The following is a 21543-nucleotide window of genomic DNA, read 5'->3' as shown; positions in this document are numbered from 1 at the left end:
ACAAAAGAACACATCTGGACCACTCTAAAACTGTGAGAAGGATTTTTAGTCTTGAACTTAATGCAACTGTGATGATCTCAGCGTACATATATCCATACCCACTTTTTTCTTTTAGTCTTATAAAGAATAATGATTCTTTAGGGAAAAGAGTTCTGCACATTAACCATATATGGTCTTGAACGGTCTTCTTTATATCAGTTTTAAACTTAATGCCATTCAGCTAGGTAAAAGTATTTTTAAGAGTAACAGACACACCAAATTAGGCACAAAACGCAATGCCTATGCCATGTGGAAAAGTCAGTAGAGCACCAGGTTTGATCACTGGTATCTTCAGATCACTAACATCATATCTTACTTTTGGTGTATTCCTCACAGGAAAAAAACAAACCAAACCAAATCCTAGGGGTTTTAACACTATAAATGACCGAACCAACCTGCACTGTGGATATCTGCACCGGAGGGGCACTGGTGGGTGTAGCAGGACGAGGAGTCAGAGTGTTTTGCGGCTGGGACTGGGCATGTGCCTGCGCCTGCATCTGCGCCAGCGCCTGCTGGGGGATCACCAGCAGCTGCCCGTTCTCACTGCGCACCAGGACCATGCCTGCAACAAACAAACTGGTCAACACCACGCACCCTTTGCAAATTTTAAAGAACAGTGTTTTTCAGGTGGTTTTTTTCTTAATCCAAGTTGCATACATATGGAATTAATGTACTGGTGAGTGACTACACAGCTAACGAAAGTGGTTTGGAATAAAAGCAAAACACCCAGCTGCATCCTCACATTTTGTATAGAATAGCTTAATCACAGAAATACTCTATAAAAACGTTCCGTGTGGTGTGCATCAGAACACATGAGGAGTTGTATTCACTCCAACCAAAATATTCCACGTGACCAGAGGTTAAAATGAGCAGTTGTGTAAAAATCCTACCTGCTCTTTACTAAGACATTTGCTTTATGAAACACTGCATATAAAAGAAAATCTTGTCATCATTAGGCAAGATTCCTGTTAGCTTTTCTTTAAGAGGGCGGGGAATCAAACAGTCTTCACCATCAACGGGAACACAATTGTCTAAGTTCTAAATTAATTTCCCATAACAAATTTAGTAATGAAAGCAGCTATAAAATCATAATCTCTCTCATGTGCATCAGCAGCAGACTGCACTGTTACACCCCAAAAGAAAAATAAAACGGAGAGAGAAAAACAAGGCAGTCAGTCCCTGCTCACTCACTCACATCCATACACTTAACCCCACCGGGTAGCTACAGGGAATCAGATTTTAACGTGCAATTTTCAGATTACAGTCTCTCCTTGAAGGCACAATCAGGATCTGGACAACACAAAGTGTTTTTCATTAGCTCATTCATTCAGCCCAAGTCAGTCCACAAGAGCCTCAGAGGACCTCATCTGCTCTGAAAAAGCCACCTAAGAAACCAACTGGGGCCTGAAAACGAGTCTTTCTGAGCAACAAACCGCAGGAGGAAACTTCACCATGAAAATCAAAAGGCGCTATCAAAATGAGAAAGTTTTTCTGAAGTGCTGGTCAGCCCATGTGCGCTCCCCAACCTGGCAATCTGGTCTGTGCCATCTCAGAGCACGACTCCTGCAAAAGAATCCAGCTTTTATTTGCTTTTCTGTTCAGATGAAGTGCTGAAACATGTACAAGACAACACCTTTAGTAGTTTTCTTGGGCTGTTTGAAAATTAGTGTTAAACTGCAAAAACACATATACTGATTTCTATTAAAATGAGTTCAAAAGAAAACGAGATTCTATCAGCTGATTCGCCCCAACTTTTTTTTCTTACATTCTCCACATTAGCGCTCTGATCATGAAGCAGAGTCACACAGAGATGTTAAACTAATTGTCATCAAGAAGGTAACTTTCCATAGCGACTTACTTAGAAGTGTTAAAGTGGGACCAGAAGGTGCTATGGACAAGAGTTATATCCAGAAACAAATATTTTCAAGCCTGTTTTTCTGTAGGAAAGGAGGGGGGGAAGCTTATTTATAATCTTGCAGACTGCAGAAATAAATACTCTAAGTTTAGCTGTCAGGTCCAAAATAAACATTTCCCAAGCCATGCCAAAAAGTAAGGTCTTTTCTCCTGTAACTTACATAGGGAGAAGCATTTTCACTGAAACAGCCAAGCCAGACGCCACCACAGCTTACAAGAACTGTAAAAACCTCAACCGTGAATACAGACCTTGATCCCATCAGCTGCTCATTAGAACCATCACAACTTTCTCACCATCAGCCTCACACTATGGGAAAAGGGCTACTGATAAAGAACAGAGAAACTCAATATTTTAAAGAGTAGAGAGTGACCTGTGACTACACCAAGCTCACTCCTGCACAAACAGGACCTGGCAACCTCTTCCAACCTGCAAACATAAAATCTTGGGAAATGAACTCACGTTGCCCATTTTTGTCACTCCTCATAATAATCAGCTGAAGACGACAAACACTGAATCAGTGGAAATCTTCAATATTATTATAACTGAAACCACCAGTACAGTGGCAGTCTGATTAGAAGAGCTATTTCCAACTCCGCATCAAATATTAAGGCTTGCTGATTACCATTTAGTTTCTAAAAATCAAAAAGGCACAATGCAACTACACACTCCTGTGCTTTCGGAGGTTCTTAAATATCACAGAATTATGCTGACATCCCATAAGTTCCTTCTTTTTCTTAAAATTCACCATTCTTTCTAGCATCAGGAACCAGCACACAGGGCTCTGCTGCCTGTTCAGTCCCCAGCTCCATCCACACACCAGGCAACACCCCAACCTCCCCTTGGGACACCAGCACTGTCAGCTCAGCACTTTGCTCCCCAAAACATGAATCAGAGAGAAAAGAAGGGAGAAAACCACAAAAATGAAGGCTGACTACCCCTGAAGAGCAAGTACGATGGCTGAACAATGAAATATTCTCCCCGAGCTACATGTAAAATTAGAACATGCCTACACATTAACACAGCACAACTGCTGGAACAGACAGTTGAAAAGCATATTAATGTGAGCTTTAGAAAACATATCAAGAAAGTTCAATTTTTGGCAGCCAACAGACAAAACAATCATTTGTGATTCAAACTCTGACTCTAAGCACTATCCTGCTAGATTTCCAACTACGGGAAGTCTGAACCTTCCTTCAGGTATCCAAGTTGTAATAAAAAAGTAATTCATACAAAGCTACATTCGTGTCTGTCCCCATTTTAACAGTTCTTTTATAGTCCTGTTTTTATTTGATATGCTGTTATTTCCAATTTATACAGTTTATAACGTGTCTTTAAGTCACAGTCTACCACTGATAAGCTATATACAAACACAAAAATCAGACCAGCCTTGTACAAACTTTAATCATGGTATGATGATATAAGATATTTTGCCTGTTCAAAATTATATCTTGTTAGTGTACAGGCAACTTCAGAAAAGGTGTAAAAATTCAGATCATGGTGAACTTTGTTATTGACATTTCTGCACAGAAATTCACCAGTAATACCATGTGTGGGTAAGTAATTCTTGCCTGAACAATTAACACCTCTCCAGCCTCACTGAGAATCCTTTAAAAAGGACCCAGCCCAACTATAGACTCTTCTCCAATCCAATGAGCTAAAAAAGAAACTCACTAACCCAAAACTATACCCAAGATGGCATTAAGTGGATTTTCAGCGAAGCTCAGAAAGCTCATTGGAGCTAACTTGATTAAGAATTAAAAAGGAAGTCTCATTTATTTCCTGCTTCTAAACAAACTCAATGTAGGACTATACCAGCCCCTTCTCTCCATCCGCACATTAACCATCTCTCAGTTGATTCATTTGTTGCAATAGAAAAAAAAAAAAAAAAAAAAGGAGGGGCTGATAGTCATATGTGTAGAAAAAATAAAACATTTCTTTCTCTTAGGTTCCAAAACTGGTATTTAAAATATTTAATTACAGACAAGTATCATAATCTCAACTCCAATGTATAAAGGTGCAAGAGCTGTAGGAACCAGATCAGAAATGATTACCAGGTACCAGAAGACAGACAAAATTATACCAAGGTAACTCACTTCTCTAATTAAACTCATCAACATATTTAAAATAAGGATGAAAAAACATCTTTCTGTTTCAAGTTTACCATCCATGATTTTGTTCCACAAATGGATGAGCTGCTATTTGACACCAAATAGCTAAAGATGATGGGAAATGTTCAATTCGAAAAAGGTGACAATAAAACTTGCTCATTTTAAATATCTCTCTGCCTTCTTTTCCTAGAAAGTCTGACCACGTGTACTCTAAAATCATATTCGCTATTAAAAATGCAAATGTTCAAGCATTCTTTCCAAGTCTCTCATTAGAAAACTAATTGAAATTAAAATTAATTACCATTTTTGTTAGAAGTTAGAGGCTTAAGAGAACCCTGAAAGCAGCTCATATTTTATTTTGAATTGAACAATACATCACAGCTCCAAATGAAGGATTAACAAAACTGAGCTGGATCGTTCCTTATGCCCAGAGGACTTGTGCTCCTGGTCAATCTCATGTTCTGGTGAGACCTTCCCAGATCTCACCTGTTTGCAAGAGTGTTTGAATGGAAAAGTTCGTTATCATATGATGTAGCTTTGCGATTCTACATTGTGTCCGCTTTGCCCCTTCTTGTTTGTATTTCCACCTGCTAAAGGCACTTCCATTCACAAAGCGTTGTGCTTGGGTTTTGTTTGTTGTTGGTTTTTTTGTTTGTTCTCTTTTAATTAATAAAACTTGTAAAAATCACTCACTGGAATAAAAGTGAAGAGCTTTGGCCATATGACATGTCAGAGAAACACAAACCAAGCTTTTTTCTAATGCTTTCCTCTTCCTTCTTTCTTTGAAACACAGCTTGGCTTAGCAAAGACTAAAGAAAAAATATCAGAATAATAAAGGAAGATGAACAAAAAATATTTTGTAGCCTTTTCAGACCACTGATTAGCTGTGTAAGTCCTGAGACATAGAGCTTTCTTGCTAGAGGTCCTCTGCATCAAAAAAACCCAAACCAAACCAGTTTTCTGCTTTGCTACCGGTTTTTGCTGGTAAACCTCGGTTAACAATAGTTATAGGAGCTGGAACACTTCCCTTCCTCGGGGACTCGATTCGTACAGTAGGTGAGAAATTGAAAAACTCCATCTACAGTCAGCAAGCACCCAACACCAGGACCACTAACAGGTGTGTTCATGCCTGTTCCTGGGCACACCAGTGGGCAAGAATGGAACTCTTGCCTACCTGTGAAATATAAACCCCAGAAAGTCTCCAACCAGATCCAGTGACATCAGCTCTCCTTCTGATGCAGACACTGAACACAAGGACAGGTTCAAGCACACAGGTTTTGCTCGTTCCCCACAATGTAGCTCACGGTCCAATCCACACCAATTCAGAACCATTACTAAGGAACCAAGACTTCCTACGCTTCTAGTATTTTTTTTAATATAAATAACAATGAGACATTACATAAGAATGAATGGATGTATGCTCTTGAAATTGCATGAAGAATACCCTTTTCCAGTCTCCTGAGGAAATTTTCTTCTTAAAGTAAAAGAGTGACTGAACTTTATTTCCAGAGGAAAAAAACATGGTCAGGAAGAACTGTCATGCAGCAAAGAATCACCTTCAACACCCACACACGCTGGTGTTCAGAAAGGATGCTCGAGCCTGAAAAAAAATAATGCTTCTGGTATAAGAAATCAAAGTCCTTACAAACATCTCCAGAAAAGAGGGTTATTGATCATACAGTCCAGCAACATCTGACAAATCTTCAAATTCTAACTGGAGGTGCTGGGAAAGATAACTCAGAGGTTACCTGAATATCAAGGCAGTTTGCGCCTTAAACTCTCAAGCACACGCTCATTTGTGGCAGATGCTGCAAATATTTGACATGGAAAAAAAAAATCTGACATTAATCATAAGCAGGCTGTGCCATATTAGCAGAAGAAAGCTTTATAATAGTATCGCTTCTGTATTGTCAGAAGAGATTCTGTTGCAACAATAAGGAAGTCAAGTGTCTCTGAGGTTATGCAAGTTGATAAACACAGCAGAAAAACCATACAGAGCACAGGGGTAAGTCAGTGCTCTGGAGATGATTGGATCAGGCTATAGAGACCCTGGAATGACAAAATCTTTATAAGAGGACAAAGTTTATAAGATTTTCTCAATACAAAAAAAGCTAGAAGAATACTGGAGAGACAGCTGGAGAAAAGGAGAGATTCTTGTACAAACTACAGGAATAACTTCCAGCAGAAGTGATACATACAATATGGTCCCTTATTGCAGAAAAGGAAATTATAACCTGGTACCAACATCAACGCTGTCCAACAATCCACCTTTTCTCCTCTTATGACAAATGACCCGTCTGGCAAAGTTCTCACTCTATTGGAATGAAAGGCCAGGAAAAGAAGGAAGAACCTCCCCAGGTCTACTAGTCCACTGCAGCTCCATGAAAGTCTGGGTAATCTTCCTTAAAACAAAACTTTTAGCAGTTCTAGAATTATGTACATACGTCAAAGGAGAGCACCTGTAATAAACCAGCAGATGAGTAGCAGGTCATGAAGGACAATCTACACACAAACTCATCAGAAACTGTAATGACAAATCAAAATGAATAGCCCAGAACTTGAAAATGACAATGCAGCTCTGAAGCAGGTGTTACTGAAGACCCATTCTTTGTCCCTGATGAGATATGAGCACGACCACAGCAGATGCACTTAGTTTAGGTGCTTAGGACATCAGATCATCTGTGCTGCACAAAAGATCCAGAAACAACTTTTACTTGAACTTTCTTGCCAAAGCCTTTGACACCGCTAGCGATCCAGGCTCTTGAGTTTCATGAACAAAAGATGCTGAACGCATCTTACAGGTGCCTGTCCAATGTTCAGCACCTGCTGTGCTCAAGGTGAGCTACAACTTGGCATGAAAAAACACGACTGTCAGGTGTTGCTTGAGCATCTCCGATACAAAACACTTGGAGTGTCTCCTGACAGGCGCTGAACATGAACCACAGTGCAGATCGGCATGGCACAGAGTATGAAGCAACAAAAGCACATCAGTCCTTTCACTTTCCAACTCATGTCACGCTGGAATGAAGTCAAATTTTACCCAAATTTTACCACAACACTCCATTTCATTTCCCTATCAACACCCTCCCCACATGCCCAACCTGCACACACAGACCATAGATCACAACCGATGGTTACAGTCTGTGACATACTAATTCTTGAACAGCTGATTTACAATTATTGCCAACATAGATAAAAGATATATTCTCAAAAATCATCCAAAATCCTGACTGCACTGCACAGAAAAATGTATTTTGTACAGACCAAGTGCACAAGTTCACATTATAGTAAGAAAAAACAAAAGCAGTTTTCCATAGAGTCAAAAGACAAGAGAAACTCAACTTCATAGTAAAAGCTTTTGCTTATTCTTACTATGCAAGAATTCAGCTTCAAACTACAAAACTGCTGTCTAAAAAGGAAAAAAGTGAATCACTTTCAAGCTTCACTTATCTTTTAAGAATATAAATTAAAGGAATAAAGTCATGCTGGAGTGCCGAAATTCACTGCATTTAACAGTGATCCCATATGGAAAAGAATTAACCTGCTCAGTTGAAAAGGTGTGTAAGAAGTGTTCTGAGAAATATGTCATTTTATATAGCAACAATTGACAAACACTTCAACAACAGCGTGATTTGAAACTATTTTGACTTTTCTGGAAAGCTATATTCCTTGAAAGTGTCTTAACATTCCTTTCTAGTCAAGCATACAAAGCCAGAACACCAGAGTGCTCTGTCAAACTGCAACCCAATCATCACGCAAATCTGTCTTGAGTCTGCTGCAGAAAGAGCTAAGAAAAACACTATCAAGAGATAAACCAATTACTTTAATTATTGATCTCCAAGTCGTTCAGATTTAGCTCCACCATTAATTTCAATATCCTGACATCAAACAACAATGCAGTTACACCAAAACTGGATTCGGTTTTGAGAAAGAAAGACAAAAAAAATGTCACTAATTCTTTTGACCTGTTACTCTAAATAGGAGATTTTAAAACTCAACTAGTATTCATTTCTGGCAAACAGTTTGTTTATACCAAGTCATATAAACATCAGTGCTGTTCAAGCATCTGAAGAAATAGGAATGGACAAGCTACTTTCCATTTACCACAGCCTCTAAACAAATACTTAACAGGGAGTAATGCATTAAATCCACATTTTCCTCCTTCAAAAAGGAACAGTCTAAAACAACTAAGTACATGAAAACCCATAAAAATGGGCTTCTTTACCTTGTCCTGACTGTGAATGCCCTACTCTAGGTATATACCCTTTGTAACAGAAGTTATTCTGGTTTGAGAATAAGCCAAACACTATACCTGACTATCCATGTGGACATGTCATTTGGCTGATAGGAACGTTTATTAAATAACACTGCTTTTTCAGTGAGTCTGAACATGGAAATAAAGGTATTTTCACACCTGTAAGCCTGAATATAGAAAGCTTTTAAACAAAAATTGAATCTAGTTTAGATTTTTACTAACCATCAAATGCACAGTCCTGCATAATGACTAAGCTTAATGACTGGGCATGACTAACACTTATAAATAATTAGTGTCTTCTCCCCCCCTCCCCCATGGAGGAAAGGGAAGGGAAGAAAACCAAATGATAAACTGGAAAAAAAAGAAGAATGAAAGGAAATAAGAGGTTGAAGTTAATGGCACGAACACTTCCAATCCACCCTTCACACTACTGCAAACACGACTGCAGGTATGTTCATCAAAAACCAACAGCTCCCCATGCTTTTCTATAAAGTTCTGCACAGTTTAGCTGCTCTCAGCTGTCCCACTGCAGATTTCTTCGCCTGATCTCCTCCACGGATCCCTCAGCAAACTCTCCTGGTCACCTCCGTGCACTCTTTTGCCACAGGTGCTGCAATTCCTCAGCTGCTCCTCGGAGCTGGCACTTCTGACTCATGGGAGCACAACAGGTCCCACTCGCCCCACCGCCACTCAGCTGAACGCTCCTCATGTTATTACACTCAATTTCACCCTCCCTTCCAGAAATACTCGATTAATAAGCTGAAAGCAAGGTGTGAAGACAGCTCACTGCAGCCTTGCTGCCCTCTCAAGCCATTTTAGACAGACCAGAGCACGGCGCCACACCTCATTGCTCGGTTTTTGTTTAAACTCTGCTATCTAGAGCACACATTTTTCAGCTGAATCTATACTGGTTGTCTGCACAGAGTCTACCCAGCATGTACTTTATGCTGTACAAGCGTACTGTGATGGTTTTTAACAGTTCAACTACCCGCAGAAGCAAATATTAATCAAGTTAGAATGGTAAGTTAGACCGTTTTTGCTACGGAGACTTACATGACTCAATACAAACCCTAGAACAGTCGCACAGGCCATGCAGAATAATACTACACACTGATGCAAGTTGTAGGTTACTAGTTGCCTAGGTACTGGTTACAATGCATTACTGGAAAAAATACTCTACTAATGCATTTGAAGGAAAAAAACATCAAAATTAGAAGATGCACGGCGCTCATAATTGACAGTTCTAATTTATAAACAGAGTTCTACACTAGCAAGAAGTTACTCAATTTTTATCAATATACTTTTTTCCAAACCCCACAACTGAGTCGAAGTTTGCACTAAAATCTGTGCAAATACACAGTAAAAGTACTGTCCCTGGGTAAAAGGATTTATAACCTATTTATGCACTTCACTGAGAATCAGCCTTTTATGTTCAAAGTGTAACTTTCTCATCACTGGTAATACAAGCACAGAAACTCACCTTTTAAAAGTGTTATTTCTAGTCTGACAACAGTTACAGAGCCAAAGAATATCCACATTTATACAATGCCTTAGGACAGCTCTGCTGAGGGGCTGAACTGCACCTACACAGACCTCACTGCAGAAACAGGACACAACCGCATCAATTCCTTATTATTATCATCATCTCCTTCTAGGTAACTGATTATCTATACCATTAGACAGAGAGGATAACAGAAGTTTTATCCTCTCCAAAAATATTCTATATTATAAATAAATAAATAAATAAATAAAAACACCAAACAAAAACTTCAAAGCATAAGTAAGGCCTCAAGGACAATTATTTCACTTTATATTAAATATTACACTACAGACACATGAAGAAAATTACTCCAAGACAAGAGTCTCTGCGGTAAAAATCTGGCTCTTGGTTTTTTGAAACACTCAAACATCCAGAAGACAACTGGCATCTCTGGAAGAAAATTACTATGGAATAGAACTGGGGTAAAAACTTCTGGACTAAGCTGAGGTAAAACTGCCCCAAAAAGTAAAAAAAAAAAAAAAATTAAAATAAACCAAAAAAATAAAACAAACCACAACAAAGCTTTATTCCTGAGGCACCAGTGTGTTTCTAGGATAACCTATTCACGTGCTTGTGGTCTCAATGAAAAAAAAAAGCCTCATCTAATTTGAAATATGAGTGATCACACAATCTTCACACCTCTCTAATTGCAGCCTTGTTTGCGTACAGTTTTTACACTTCTCCCAACATTTGAGCTTGAAATGGGACCATTTTGCCACAATAATTTAGCGATACAATCTCCAGCGTGGACATAATCGTATCATTATAAAATATGCTTATTGTATTTACGATTTTCCTTCTCTTATGCAGCAGAAGTACACAAGAGGGCTGATAAAGCAAAAATGCTATCCAGACAAGAAAGGTTTTACAACTGCCAAGAAACCTGTAAATAAACTACAACTTCTTGCATTTAGGAAAAACCTTAATTAGTTTAAAAAATAAATTAGAGTTAACGCATTGACAGCTTATAACACAAGCTCAAAGCCTAAATATCCCCCCAGCCACTGTCTCTATAAAACAACCATGTGTGTGACCTGGCAGAGGGACGGGGACACCCTGAGCCTTCAGATCACAAACTATCTGTGCACAGAAAAAGCCCTTTTAACCTATGAGTGCCACATATTCTCACTAGAGCTTGCCCTCCCTCCACACACCGCTTTATAGTTCATAACGCAACTGAAGTAACTGTCTACCAAGTACCACTAAGAATTCCTTTCTATCAGTGTCTTCAGTTGTGAGAAGCACAATTTTCAAAATCACTTTTTTCATGCCACTAGCTCTTCAAATCTTCTTTCTCAAGACATAATACGCTTAATGTTAGAAAAGTTAAACTTGTAACACTTACTGTCTTCCAACCGGCAAAAAGATTTGTTTTTAATATCAAACAACAGCATCAGATTCAAGGAGCAGATTCGGACAGATAAATGGAGTTATAAAACTTCATAAAGTTTCAACACAGACAACAATTCTGACAAGAGTAGTTATTTTCAGGTAAAAATGCTAATTGTAAGTATTTCTGGCAAAAATTGCATACAGTAGCAACAAAAATGTTTAGCATGTTGTGTTCTTAAATTACCTGATGTCTGGTTCCTACCAAGCAGACTCTCAGTATTTGCTCACCCAGTTTTTACGAGAACAGAAAGCAAGCTTTCCACAAGCCAATCTCTTCTCTTTGGTAAAACCCACTTAGGCCAATACCCATATTTTTTAACCACCTCCCTGACCTAGTCCATATAGTTTTTTACTATTCCATTTACATATCATTTCCCAAAACAGAGAAGACAATAGTAGGAGTTTTTATACACCAAAACATTTCATTTGAAGAGAGTTTGTCACATCTACTAACTTGTGTCTCACCAGTGCCTAAACCTGTTTTATTTCCATCACAGACTTGTTAACTTTGCAGAATCCTGGGTTAGCAAGTGATTCAAGTCCTGGGCAGCATCCAGATTTGTGGTCCTCAAACCAAGATGCTGCATTTTGGAAGTAACCCACATAGATTTACAGAGATGGAAAAGTTTTTCAGCTCACTGAACACAGAACAAGTCCCCGTGTAACTTTGAGTAGCACAGTGCAAAATGACTCTAAATAAATAAATCATTAGCTTCTGGTCATTGACCAATGACCTTGATCATGAGCCTAGTGATACCCAAAAAACCCAGAAAGACAATCTGAAGTGCAGATAGGCATATGAAACAGATTCATACATGCTCTTCCAAAGCCTGTTGGGAACAACAGCAATTTTCCATAACAGAACTGAACGATACGTAGTTGAAGTTACTAGCTTGCACAGCTTAATGGAATCACAACTGTATTCCTATTAGATCCCATCACTTAAAGAGATGCCCTTATCAGACATGCAAAATGAGGCATTGATTTGTCTCATAACACTCATTAAAAGAAAAAATCCTATCACGCAGTTGGAGTCTTAAGTTCTTCAGGGTACAAAGCTAAGTGTGCAGGATTCCTCAGTTATGAAAGTTGCAATAAGAACAAACACAACTTTCAGTCTGGCAACATATGGCAGATCTGATGTAGCAGATTTCAAGTAAAGCAGAATGTTCCTTTTGCTGATCCATGATCTGAACATAAAATCCACCACTCACCCAGAAGAGTTCTGCAGAAGAGATCCACGGTTATCTTTCAGAAAGAAAGATACCACTTCATGTGCCAAGTATAGGAATCCCAAGCTCTAATCTTGGCAAAATATCGATTCCTTTGTGGCCTTGGGCAAGTCAGAACTTCTCTAACTTGCTCTTTCCCCCAGCTCTCAAGCAGAGTTCATACTACTTTATTTACCAACTACACAGGCATGCTGCAAGGATTAAGTTTTGTAAAATGCTTTGAAAGTAAAACACACTATAAGTACTATAAGCAGCTCCTATTATCATTGTGCATTACAGACAGTATTTTTAACAATATACAGCCATGCCAACACAGTTAACAGGCATAATATTGGCAGCACACGCAACATACAGGGAAACTATAATCAGGATATGTTTGAACTCGTTTGCTAGTCAGTGAGAAATAGAAACAACTACATTCCACTACTTCATAGTATTTCTTCAGTTCCTTTCTGTGTTTCTTGTGTTATGGAAGTCTCCTCACCTATTTATATCTCTAGTTACTTTCCCCACTTCTGGGGTATGTTTCCAGTACAAAGTAACCCAAAGAATGCCACATTCACTATGAAGAAGTAACAAATTGCTCTGCAGTGAAAAGATTGTCTGATTCTTCTCAGTCTGCCACCTTCCTCCTTTCTCTATCCACTGTCTCTCGCCCAGCACCCCAGCTCCTTACTGAAGGAAACTGAAGTATGACCGTCCAAGTCAAAAGGACGTGGACCCATGCTTTAAATTAAGTAGATGTTCTGGTAGTTTTTCCATCCTAAAGCCACTCTAATCAAGGCCTAAGTTAGAACCATTCTTAGATAGCTAACACAAGCTAAAAGTCAACGGTTTCTAAAAAGCCAAGCTTCCATTTAACACCAAGTGGAGTCTCCAGCCTCTAAAGCCATGAAGAAAACCTTGAACATGCGAATCCTCCTGGGTCTGCAGGTGTGTGGCACCAAAACTCTTCCAGGTACCTGTTGCTTCTAGAAAGCATCAACAGTAAGTTCACACCAACTGTAGAGCTCATTTGCATGAGTTCTGTTTGGAACTCTGAAACATTCAAGTTTTAAAGGAGCCACGGCCGTTCTCCAGCTGGGAAACGATCCGTTCTGTGGTCACCACAGAAATGGCACGAGACACATCCAGAAAGTCATAGAGAAGTCCAGTCTCATTCCCTATCATCAGCTACTGGCGGATCCAACTGAGTTTTGTGAAAGTCATGAAGAAGTTTTATTATTAGACACAAAGCAAAGCAGATCTGCGATAGCGGTTCTGCTACAGCTGCACAACTGCATTACTGTTAAATGAGAACAGTGGTCATGATCACAGAAGTTAAAAAAGAAATCATCACATAAAATAGGAAGACAACCCATCATACCTGTTATCTGCAAACAGGACTGAGTGGCACAGAATCTTGTAAACGAAAAGAGAGGGATGGTGAAAGTGAAGGTTTCTAGAGTTCAGTTTCACCTGAGCTACTAGAGAAAACTGTCCAGACCTACCAGCTCTATATTGTTCTTACTATATATCTACAGCACTCCCTCCCACCAGCTCGTTCCTTTAACCAGGCACCTTAAAAGCTTAATATGAGATGCTTGTACATAAAGCAGAAGAAGGTAACAACATAAAGCATCTGCAAGAACAGAAACCAAACCTTTGAGCCCTCAAGTTGCCGATGCTGCTAAAGTAAGTATATGCTCATAGAGCTTGGGTTTGAAATTGTGTTATAACATTGCTGGAGAAGAGAGTATTTTGAAAAGTGATTTTCAAGTACACAAGTTTTGCCATCTTACAATATGATTCTACCATGTGTCAGCAATAACCTCTAAACATTTTACAAACAGCTGTGTTGCAAATGATTAATCTTATGGCATAATTTCACACTTTTCTGAGTATCTTTTAACAGCAAACACTGAATGCTTTAACAAACTCACCATTTTTCCTACCTCTTACCATATTACTTTACACAAGACACTTCCTATTATTGCTTGAAGCAGTCTGAAACAAAAACTTGCACAATTTCTTTTCAGTCACAGTTTTAAAAGATGTTGCATCTTAAAAGCAGCTTTGTATGACAAGAACCTTGTGTTCCCACCCCCTAGGAAACTACCTGACAATATTTCTGCATCTTTGCTAAGCAGCTGCAAATAAGGTTATTTTTGGACCTTCATTACCCAGATCTGTCCAATTCGACCACAAAGTTCCAAACACGGGCTCCTGAAGAAAGGACTAAGCACAATCATCTTCTTCCTCAAAGATATCAGTAGTGGAAAACCATCATTAATGAACAGATACTCTGAACAGTCTGGTTTCTTTGAGAAGTAATATACCAGGATCCATTAAGGTCACAACAACTACGGCCCATTAGCTCTTCAAAATCTCTAATTTGGTCAATGTTTGTTGCACAATTGGCTTGATGCAATATAAAGCATCATTCTGAAAGTAATATATTTCAAAGAGTGTTGTTCTAGCCGATTTTCCACATGCTCTTTTTAAGAGAACATTCAAAACCTTTCAGGGTTTTTAATTTTCAGGTCCCAGGTTAATAACACTTATTGACATTTTATATGCTGCTTTCCATACACGCAGAACTTCAACAGTGTGTTGGAGAGCTAGAAACAGTAATTCAGGGTAAGAAAACAACTATAAAACACATGTTGCTTATTGGTCAAACCTTGCATAAGAATTTTCTTTCGAAGTGTTTGCAAGTCCTGGTGTAAAAAGCAACACATGCAGTGTCTGATCTCGAGCTATTTCATACACCAACCGTTACAAACTCTTATGAGCACATGCTACTAACTTTTACAAACAAAAACTTGTGTGCGCAATTTTGATGCATACAGGAGATGCACAGCACACAAGCAGTTGCAGCTTCATTCTACCAAATTGCCTTTAAAAATCTGGCCTATCGCACTGTAATTTGAAATACAATTTCAAAAGCAGAGTCATCTATGCTCCTTTCACTATAGATGCAAAGGCACTCTACTAAGATTAAAGCAGTTGCATGTGGCTGGAATTCCAGAGCTGCTCAGCCCTTGCACCTGTGAGATGTTTGTAAGAGCTCGACATCCATCAGTTCTTAAGTGTTCCGTACAAAATGCTTTATGCAAAACATTTTCAAAGTTGGCTACTTTTGCGGGGTATAAAAATGTAAACCAAAGCAATTTTTAAAAAATAAGCTGTTCCACTAAAAGAGAAATCCTTTCCAATATTAAGTCCATCTCATCATGCAAGAGCCCAACTTCCAATTTCTATGTATTCAGTCATGAATACTTGCTTATTGTAAGAGTCACGCTATTCTTTTGAAGTTATAAATATTTTTAAAGCGTAGCACAGACAAGAAAAGTGCTTAATAAAAAACCTCAAATGTTTAGAACCTATATTGTTTCACTTTGATCTATCGAGACCTCCAAAGGAGCTATTTATGGTCCAATTATGCTTAAGGACTTGCAATGCTGCTTCTAGGAGCAACACATTTCAGTAGGCTACGGCAGTTTGGAAACATCAGCTACCTGGAAAAAAGGTCCCACTGGACTCAACAGTAGTATTTTTCCCATAATCAGGCTTATAATGCAGTATTAGTGAAAATGTAGGCATACACAGCAATAGACTGCAAACCTGGAAAATCCTTTGATACACTGTGGCAATAAATAAATGAGGCTTGTCCAGCCTATCCATTTAAAAGCTTCAAATTAAGCACTGGGATTTCAAGGTCTGAGTTTTACTGCCTTTTTTTTTAATTAGTAACATGTGTCATTCAAATTACTCATATAGGGAATAATCTTCTATACAAAAAAAAAAGGAATATTTATACCAGTTTGAACTTGGATACACAGGATGTCTGACAGACTTCATCAAACTGCATGGCATCCCATACCATAAAAGTATATCACACAAAAAGATGGTGTGTGGTAACAGAGTACGGTTTCTGATCTACCTTATGCGGCAGGTGCATTGCTTTAAGGTTGGTGAGGAGTTTCAATAGATGTATTTTTACTAAGACAAATTGAAACAGACGATACAAAACCACCACTGATTTCATTTGGTACTAGCAGCAAAATTTACTTAGTTGTTCTTTGTATACTGCCTCGAAAACAGTAAATAGTAAGAATACAGCTATTACTATATATTAAAGAGATGGGAAACTATGTGTAGGTTCACACAAATATTTTCAGTTAAAAATGAAACTGGACACAAGTACAAGCCTGGTTCAAAATAGCAAATATATAACCTTAAATCTTCAAATCTAGGATATTTAAGGAGGGACAGAACAGTTCTCAGAAAATAAATGTTTCTCATCCTGCTTTTTACCCACCCACTGAGTTCAGAACCAGATTCCTTGTCCAGAGATGCTCAGCACTAAGCAGGAGAGTAGCTACTACAAAAGCTGCAGCCCCAGACACAACAGGGTGAGGTAAGGACATAGGAGGACTGCCTTTTGTATCAAAACTCCACTGACTAAAAAGATCTTCATAAGCTTCAAATCTGTGAGGTTTTAAGTCAGACTTTGAAGGTATTTAAAGCAAAAGAAGGTAGTTTTCTTGTACTGCATCTGCTGCTTCTCTATTTGTGAGCACTATGTGGTACTGGGGGCACGCAGGGACAGAGAGGGAACGGAACAGCATGCGAAGGTTATACACACTACTGACAAAACCACCTTAAAATTCAAATTACTTCACGTGAATACCAAATAGCATCATTTCATTTGATATTATTCCATTGTCACACCAGCTGTTTGCAGCTTCATCCACACTTACATCATAACAGAGACATCAAGCAGAATTATTTTCAAATTATTACTGCTGAAAAGACTTTTTGGTCACCCAAAAGCATAAGCTAAGTAGTGGAATGCTACTATTCTACTACACAAAACCAGATGATTCTCAATGTTAGACGTAATGTCTTTTTCACAATTAAAGAGCAAGAAATCTGATTTGGATCCCTTCCTTCCTGCAAGAAACACACTTCGAAAACAAAACCCCTCAGTCCTCTCACTTACCTGGTGGTAACTGAAAATTCTGAATGTTAGTTGGATTCTGAGGTGGCTGAGGCAAACGAGGTGCTAAAACTGTAGGAGTCAAAGTTGCTCTGATTCCACTCGTAGTTGCTGTTGGAGTCCTTGGCAGACTTTGTGCCACTGTATTGGCAGCACCTTTAGCCATTCCCGTGGGGGTGCCAGGAGCCGCAGGAGGTATCCCACCAGGATTGGGAGCAACATTGGAGAGCCCAGCTTGCATAGTTTGCCCAATAATCATGTTACCCCCTGTAGTACTGGGCTGGCCACCAGTAGCCAGCGTCTGCTGCTGGGATACTGCCTGGACTATAGTTTTAGGAGACTCAGATTTGATGACCTGTGTGGTGGGAGCTGCTGGCACAGTGGAACCAGACTGGCTGTTCACAAGCGACGTCTGGAGGGAAACTCCAGATCCCACAGTGGCTGTAGCAACAGCAGGAAAACTCCCCACACTGATGGTTGAATTGATCACAGTATTGCTCCCATTTTGAGTGGCTGCACCAGCTGCAGCGACTGTGGGTCCTGCTGTGTGAATCGGTGGCCTCACAAGCGTTACCGTAGGCGCCCCAGTTCCGATGCTCGGTGGTGGCTGTGAAGAGATAACTGTGGGTGAGGAGGAACTTGCAGAGGACGCAGCAGTATTAAGGAAAGAAGTCTGGATGACAGTGTTTGAAGCTGACGGCAAAACAGCATTAACAGTATTTCCTTTCCCCACAGATCCAGGTCCATTGTTAACGAGAGGGGCAACAGCAGGTGCAGAAGCAGTCACAGGAGTCCCAGAGAAAGCAGCACCTCCTGTATGGTGAGAGTTCATCACCACATTACTCCCATTCAAAGTCTGCACTGTCGTGGTCCCAATCTTGCCATTCCTGGTGGACAAGGCAGTTGCCATGGTGCTGATAACCACTGATTTGCCCTGACTGAGGGTCCCTGGAGCAGCAGTGACTTCAGATCCTCCTGCTGCTGCAGTGGTGGTGCTGGTGCTTGTTGTGGTGGCTCCATCCAGAGCTGAAGTCTGGGACCTGGTGTTATGATTAATAACACCCCCTTGCACTCCTCCTGCTCCTGCAAAACAACAACAAGGTTAAACAGAGAATGAGCAAGAAGCAAAGTTCGGCAGAGACAAAATATTCTCCCTCATCACCAAGTCTTCTCCATCTCCCAGGCTCCCTGTCTGGAACCAAGAAAACGGGAGAGACTACAAACTGAAGCTGGCTTTGAAGACATTAGCTTGAAGACTCCAATTTCCCACCAAAGATCGGCAGATTCAATATTAATTGTAACACCCCTGCTTTCAACACTACAATAAGACAAAATGATGAAAACAGATTTGATATGAACCAAGGAAAGGGAGGAGGAAGATCATCTTAGATTTCTTCCCCATTCTATAACCTGAAATCACATTCAGCAACAGGACTGCAAGGAGGGAAAGATGGCAACGGAAGACACGTTAACAAAACATACACCCTATACCAGCACACGCAACCCTCTAATACTTCCATCTCCTACAGAGTACCTCAGTTAGATCAATAGGCTCAACAACAACAAAATACAAAAACGTGAAAGGAAATAAAAACATCAGCCTGGCAAGATACAAAGTACTGCCAGGCCCTCAGCAGGTTACCAGAAGACCCTTCCATGTTATTACGGAATTTGTTCTTGTGGATCTGAAGTTCCCACAGCCAGAGGTGGTTAAAAATAAATAAATAAAAAGCAAAGCAGGCTTTGAGAAGGGACAAGATGATGTAGCTTCTTGTCCTGAATAATCCTCATGCCCCTTGATGAGGCCTGGTGTTATCACAAGTACAATCACACACAGTCCAGGTCCTGGCCCTAAGGAGACAGAAATGGCAAAAGAATAGTGACAGACAGATACTGAGATGCACATTATAAGGGTTATGGAGATCCTCCTAAGAGAGGTTCATTAATCATAACAGAAGGTCTGTAATATCTTCTTACACTTCAGCAACAAGAAAGCAAGAAAAAAAAATGGGGGGGGAGGGGAGGAATTGCAGAGAGATTCTGGGGAGACATTTTTTTTTTTTAATTTCCCTGAAAAACAGTTTCCCTCCATTCTCATGTAGTGAGCCCTTAGTCCCAGCCTTCATCCTGTCCCCCCACAACCTCCGCAATGTGAAGAAGGGGAATATCCCCAGGTAGCTCGGGAGGGTGGGAGAAGACACCGCACAAGGTGGGGTGTTGTGGCCCGAACTCCCCCCCCTTTCCAGGACCCGGTGTTGTGACAACACCCCCTTGAGGGCAGAGGAGGAACGCGAGGTGTGGAATGTCCCCTCCGAACCCCGGGAACAAGGGGAGGGCTGGGGGCAGCAACACCCAAGGCAAGCAGATATGGGGGGGAAACATTTTGAGGGACTTCCTCCCCTTGAAATCCCCCCTCGCTTCCTCCTCTACAGGAAATAGGTGTCATGATTAATAACACCCCCTTGCACTTCAGCAACAGAGAAGGGGGAGGGGAAGGAGCATTTACACAGACAGCTAAGGCGGCATTATTAAGAGGGAATCCCCCCATAGCCTTCCCCCCCGGGAAGGGACGGGGAGCAGCCTCAGACGGCACGGGAGGCACAGCCGTGACCAAGGGGGTGGGCTCTGCCTCCTTCAGCCCCCCCCAGATTCAGAGAGAACCTCTTCCACTCAGCAACAAGGGCAGGAAAAGCAGAGGGGACCGGCAGAGTCCCGGCCGGGCAGTGCCGGCTCGTTCTGCCCCCACATATGATCCAACACCCTCTAGTAAAGCAGGAGCGAGGAGGGAAAATAAAGGGGAGGGAGCAGAGGCGCGGATACACACCGAGGGGGCATGATGAGGGGAGGCTCTCCCCCGTATGATCGATACCACCCTTTGCACTCCCGTTCCTGCCACAACGAGAAGGAGAGAGGGGGAAAGGGGGGAAAGCAGTAAGGGAAGGAGCTGGGGAGTGGGGGGAGGGGAGGGCCCCTCTCCCTCTGAGCCCCCCACCCCTGCCCATGTTACCTGCTTTTGTGATCTCTGGGGCACTCAGTCCCATCTTGCTGCTGTTGCTGCTCTCTGTTTGGGCATTAGCATTGCCTCCTACTACTACTCCTCCAGGGCTTGGGCTAGGGCTGCTGCTGCTACTGCCGCTGCTCACAACATGGTTCCCCAGCAGCCCCCCAGCGGCCCTCAGGGGCTCCTGCGCCTTGTGGTGCTGGTGGTGGTGGCCCGAGGCCGCCAGCTGGGACTCCAGGGATCCCACCAGGTCGCTCACCACCTTCTCATCCACCTCCGTGTTCAGGAAAACCTCATCCAGCAGATCCGAGCCCGCCGCCATCTTTTTTTTGGAGGGTTCCTGTGAGCTGCTCCCTCCTCCCCCCCCTCCCCTTTCACTCCTCCCTCCCTCCCCCCACCCCACACACACACACTCGGCCCCGCCGACTGCGCAGGCGCGCGGGCCCAGCCTCACATCACCGGCCGGAGAGGGATTCCGCCCGCCGCTGATTGGCCGCCGGCCGCCTATAAAAGGCAGGGCAAATGGCTGCTGACGCTTAGTTGGGAGTCGGGCGGCAGCGGCCCGACGGCGGCGTGGCGGGGCGGCCGGGGGCTGGCGAGGAGGGGCGGGCGGCGCGGGGCGGCGGGTCGCGGCTGTAGGTGCGGACGAGGCCGTGCGGGCGGCCGGCGGAGCGGCGGGGGCGGCTGCGGCTCTTTGTCTGCCTCGGCCCAAAATGGCTGCATGTTTCCCTGCTGCTCCCTGCGTCCGGGTCTCCCCCGCCGGCGCGAGTCTGAAGGGCGCCCCACACCTGTGCCAGCTGCGTGTAACTGATCCACCGGCGAGGCGGGGGGGGACGGAGGGCGGGCGGCCGGGCCCCACGCCCAGCCCCGGGCGGGGGCAGCGGTCGAGGAGGAGCGCGCCGGCCCCCCGTACCTCCCTCGGCCGCTGACAGAGGCGGGCGGCCCCGCAGTGCTGCCCGCCCCAGCGGCCGGGGGCTGCAGTCCCTCGGTGAGGCGGGTGGCAGCCCCGCCGGCCGGGCTGCGCCGCCGTCTGCCGGGCGCGGTGTCCGCAGGCTGCGCTCCGCGGCCTGGCCGGCC

At 42.1% G+C, this 21543-nt stretch overlaps 1 protein-coding gene across 1 annotated transcript in view; it reads right to left on the bottom strand.

Moving 5' to 3' along the window:
- Positions 1–20815, bottom strand: part of TAF4 (TATA-box binding protein associated factor 4) — a 35900-nt gene extending 15085 nt beyond the window's left edge. The window contains exons 1-3 of the mRNA XM_065849997.2: positions 20473–20815; positions 17469–18548; positions 435–601 (exon numbers count right to left, since the gene is read on the bottom strand). Of these exons, the coding sequence (XP_065706069.1) occupies positions 435–601; positions 17469–18548; positions 20473–20788 (1563 nt within the window). The 5' untranslated portion in view covers positions 20789–20815. The remainder of the gene's footprint in view (positions 1–434; positions 602–17468; positions 18549–20472) is intronic.
- Positions 20816–21543: the final 728 nt, after the last annotated feature.

The sequence above is a fragment of the Patagioenas fasciata genome, chromosome 16, assembly GCF_037038585.1.
Source record: "Patagioenas fasciata isolate bPatFas1 chromosome 16, bPatFas1.hap1, whole genome shotgun sequence".
NCBI classification, from domain to species: Eukaryota; Metazoa; Chordata; class Aves; order Columbiformes; family Columbidae; genus Patagioenas; species Patagioenas fasciata.
This window is presented reverse-complemented; position numbering and strand designations above follow the sequence as displayed.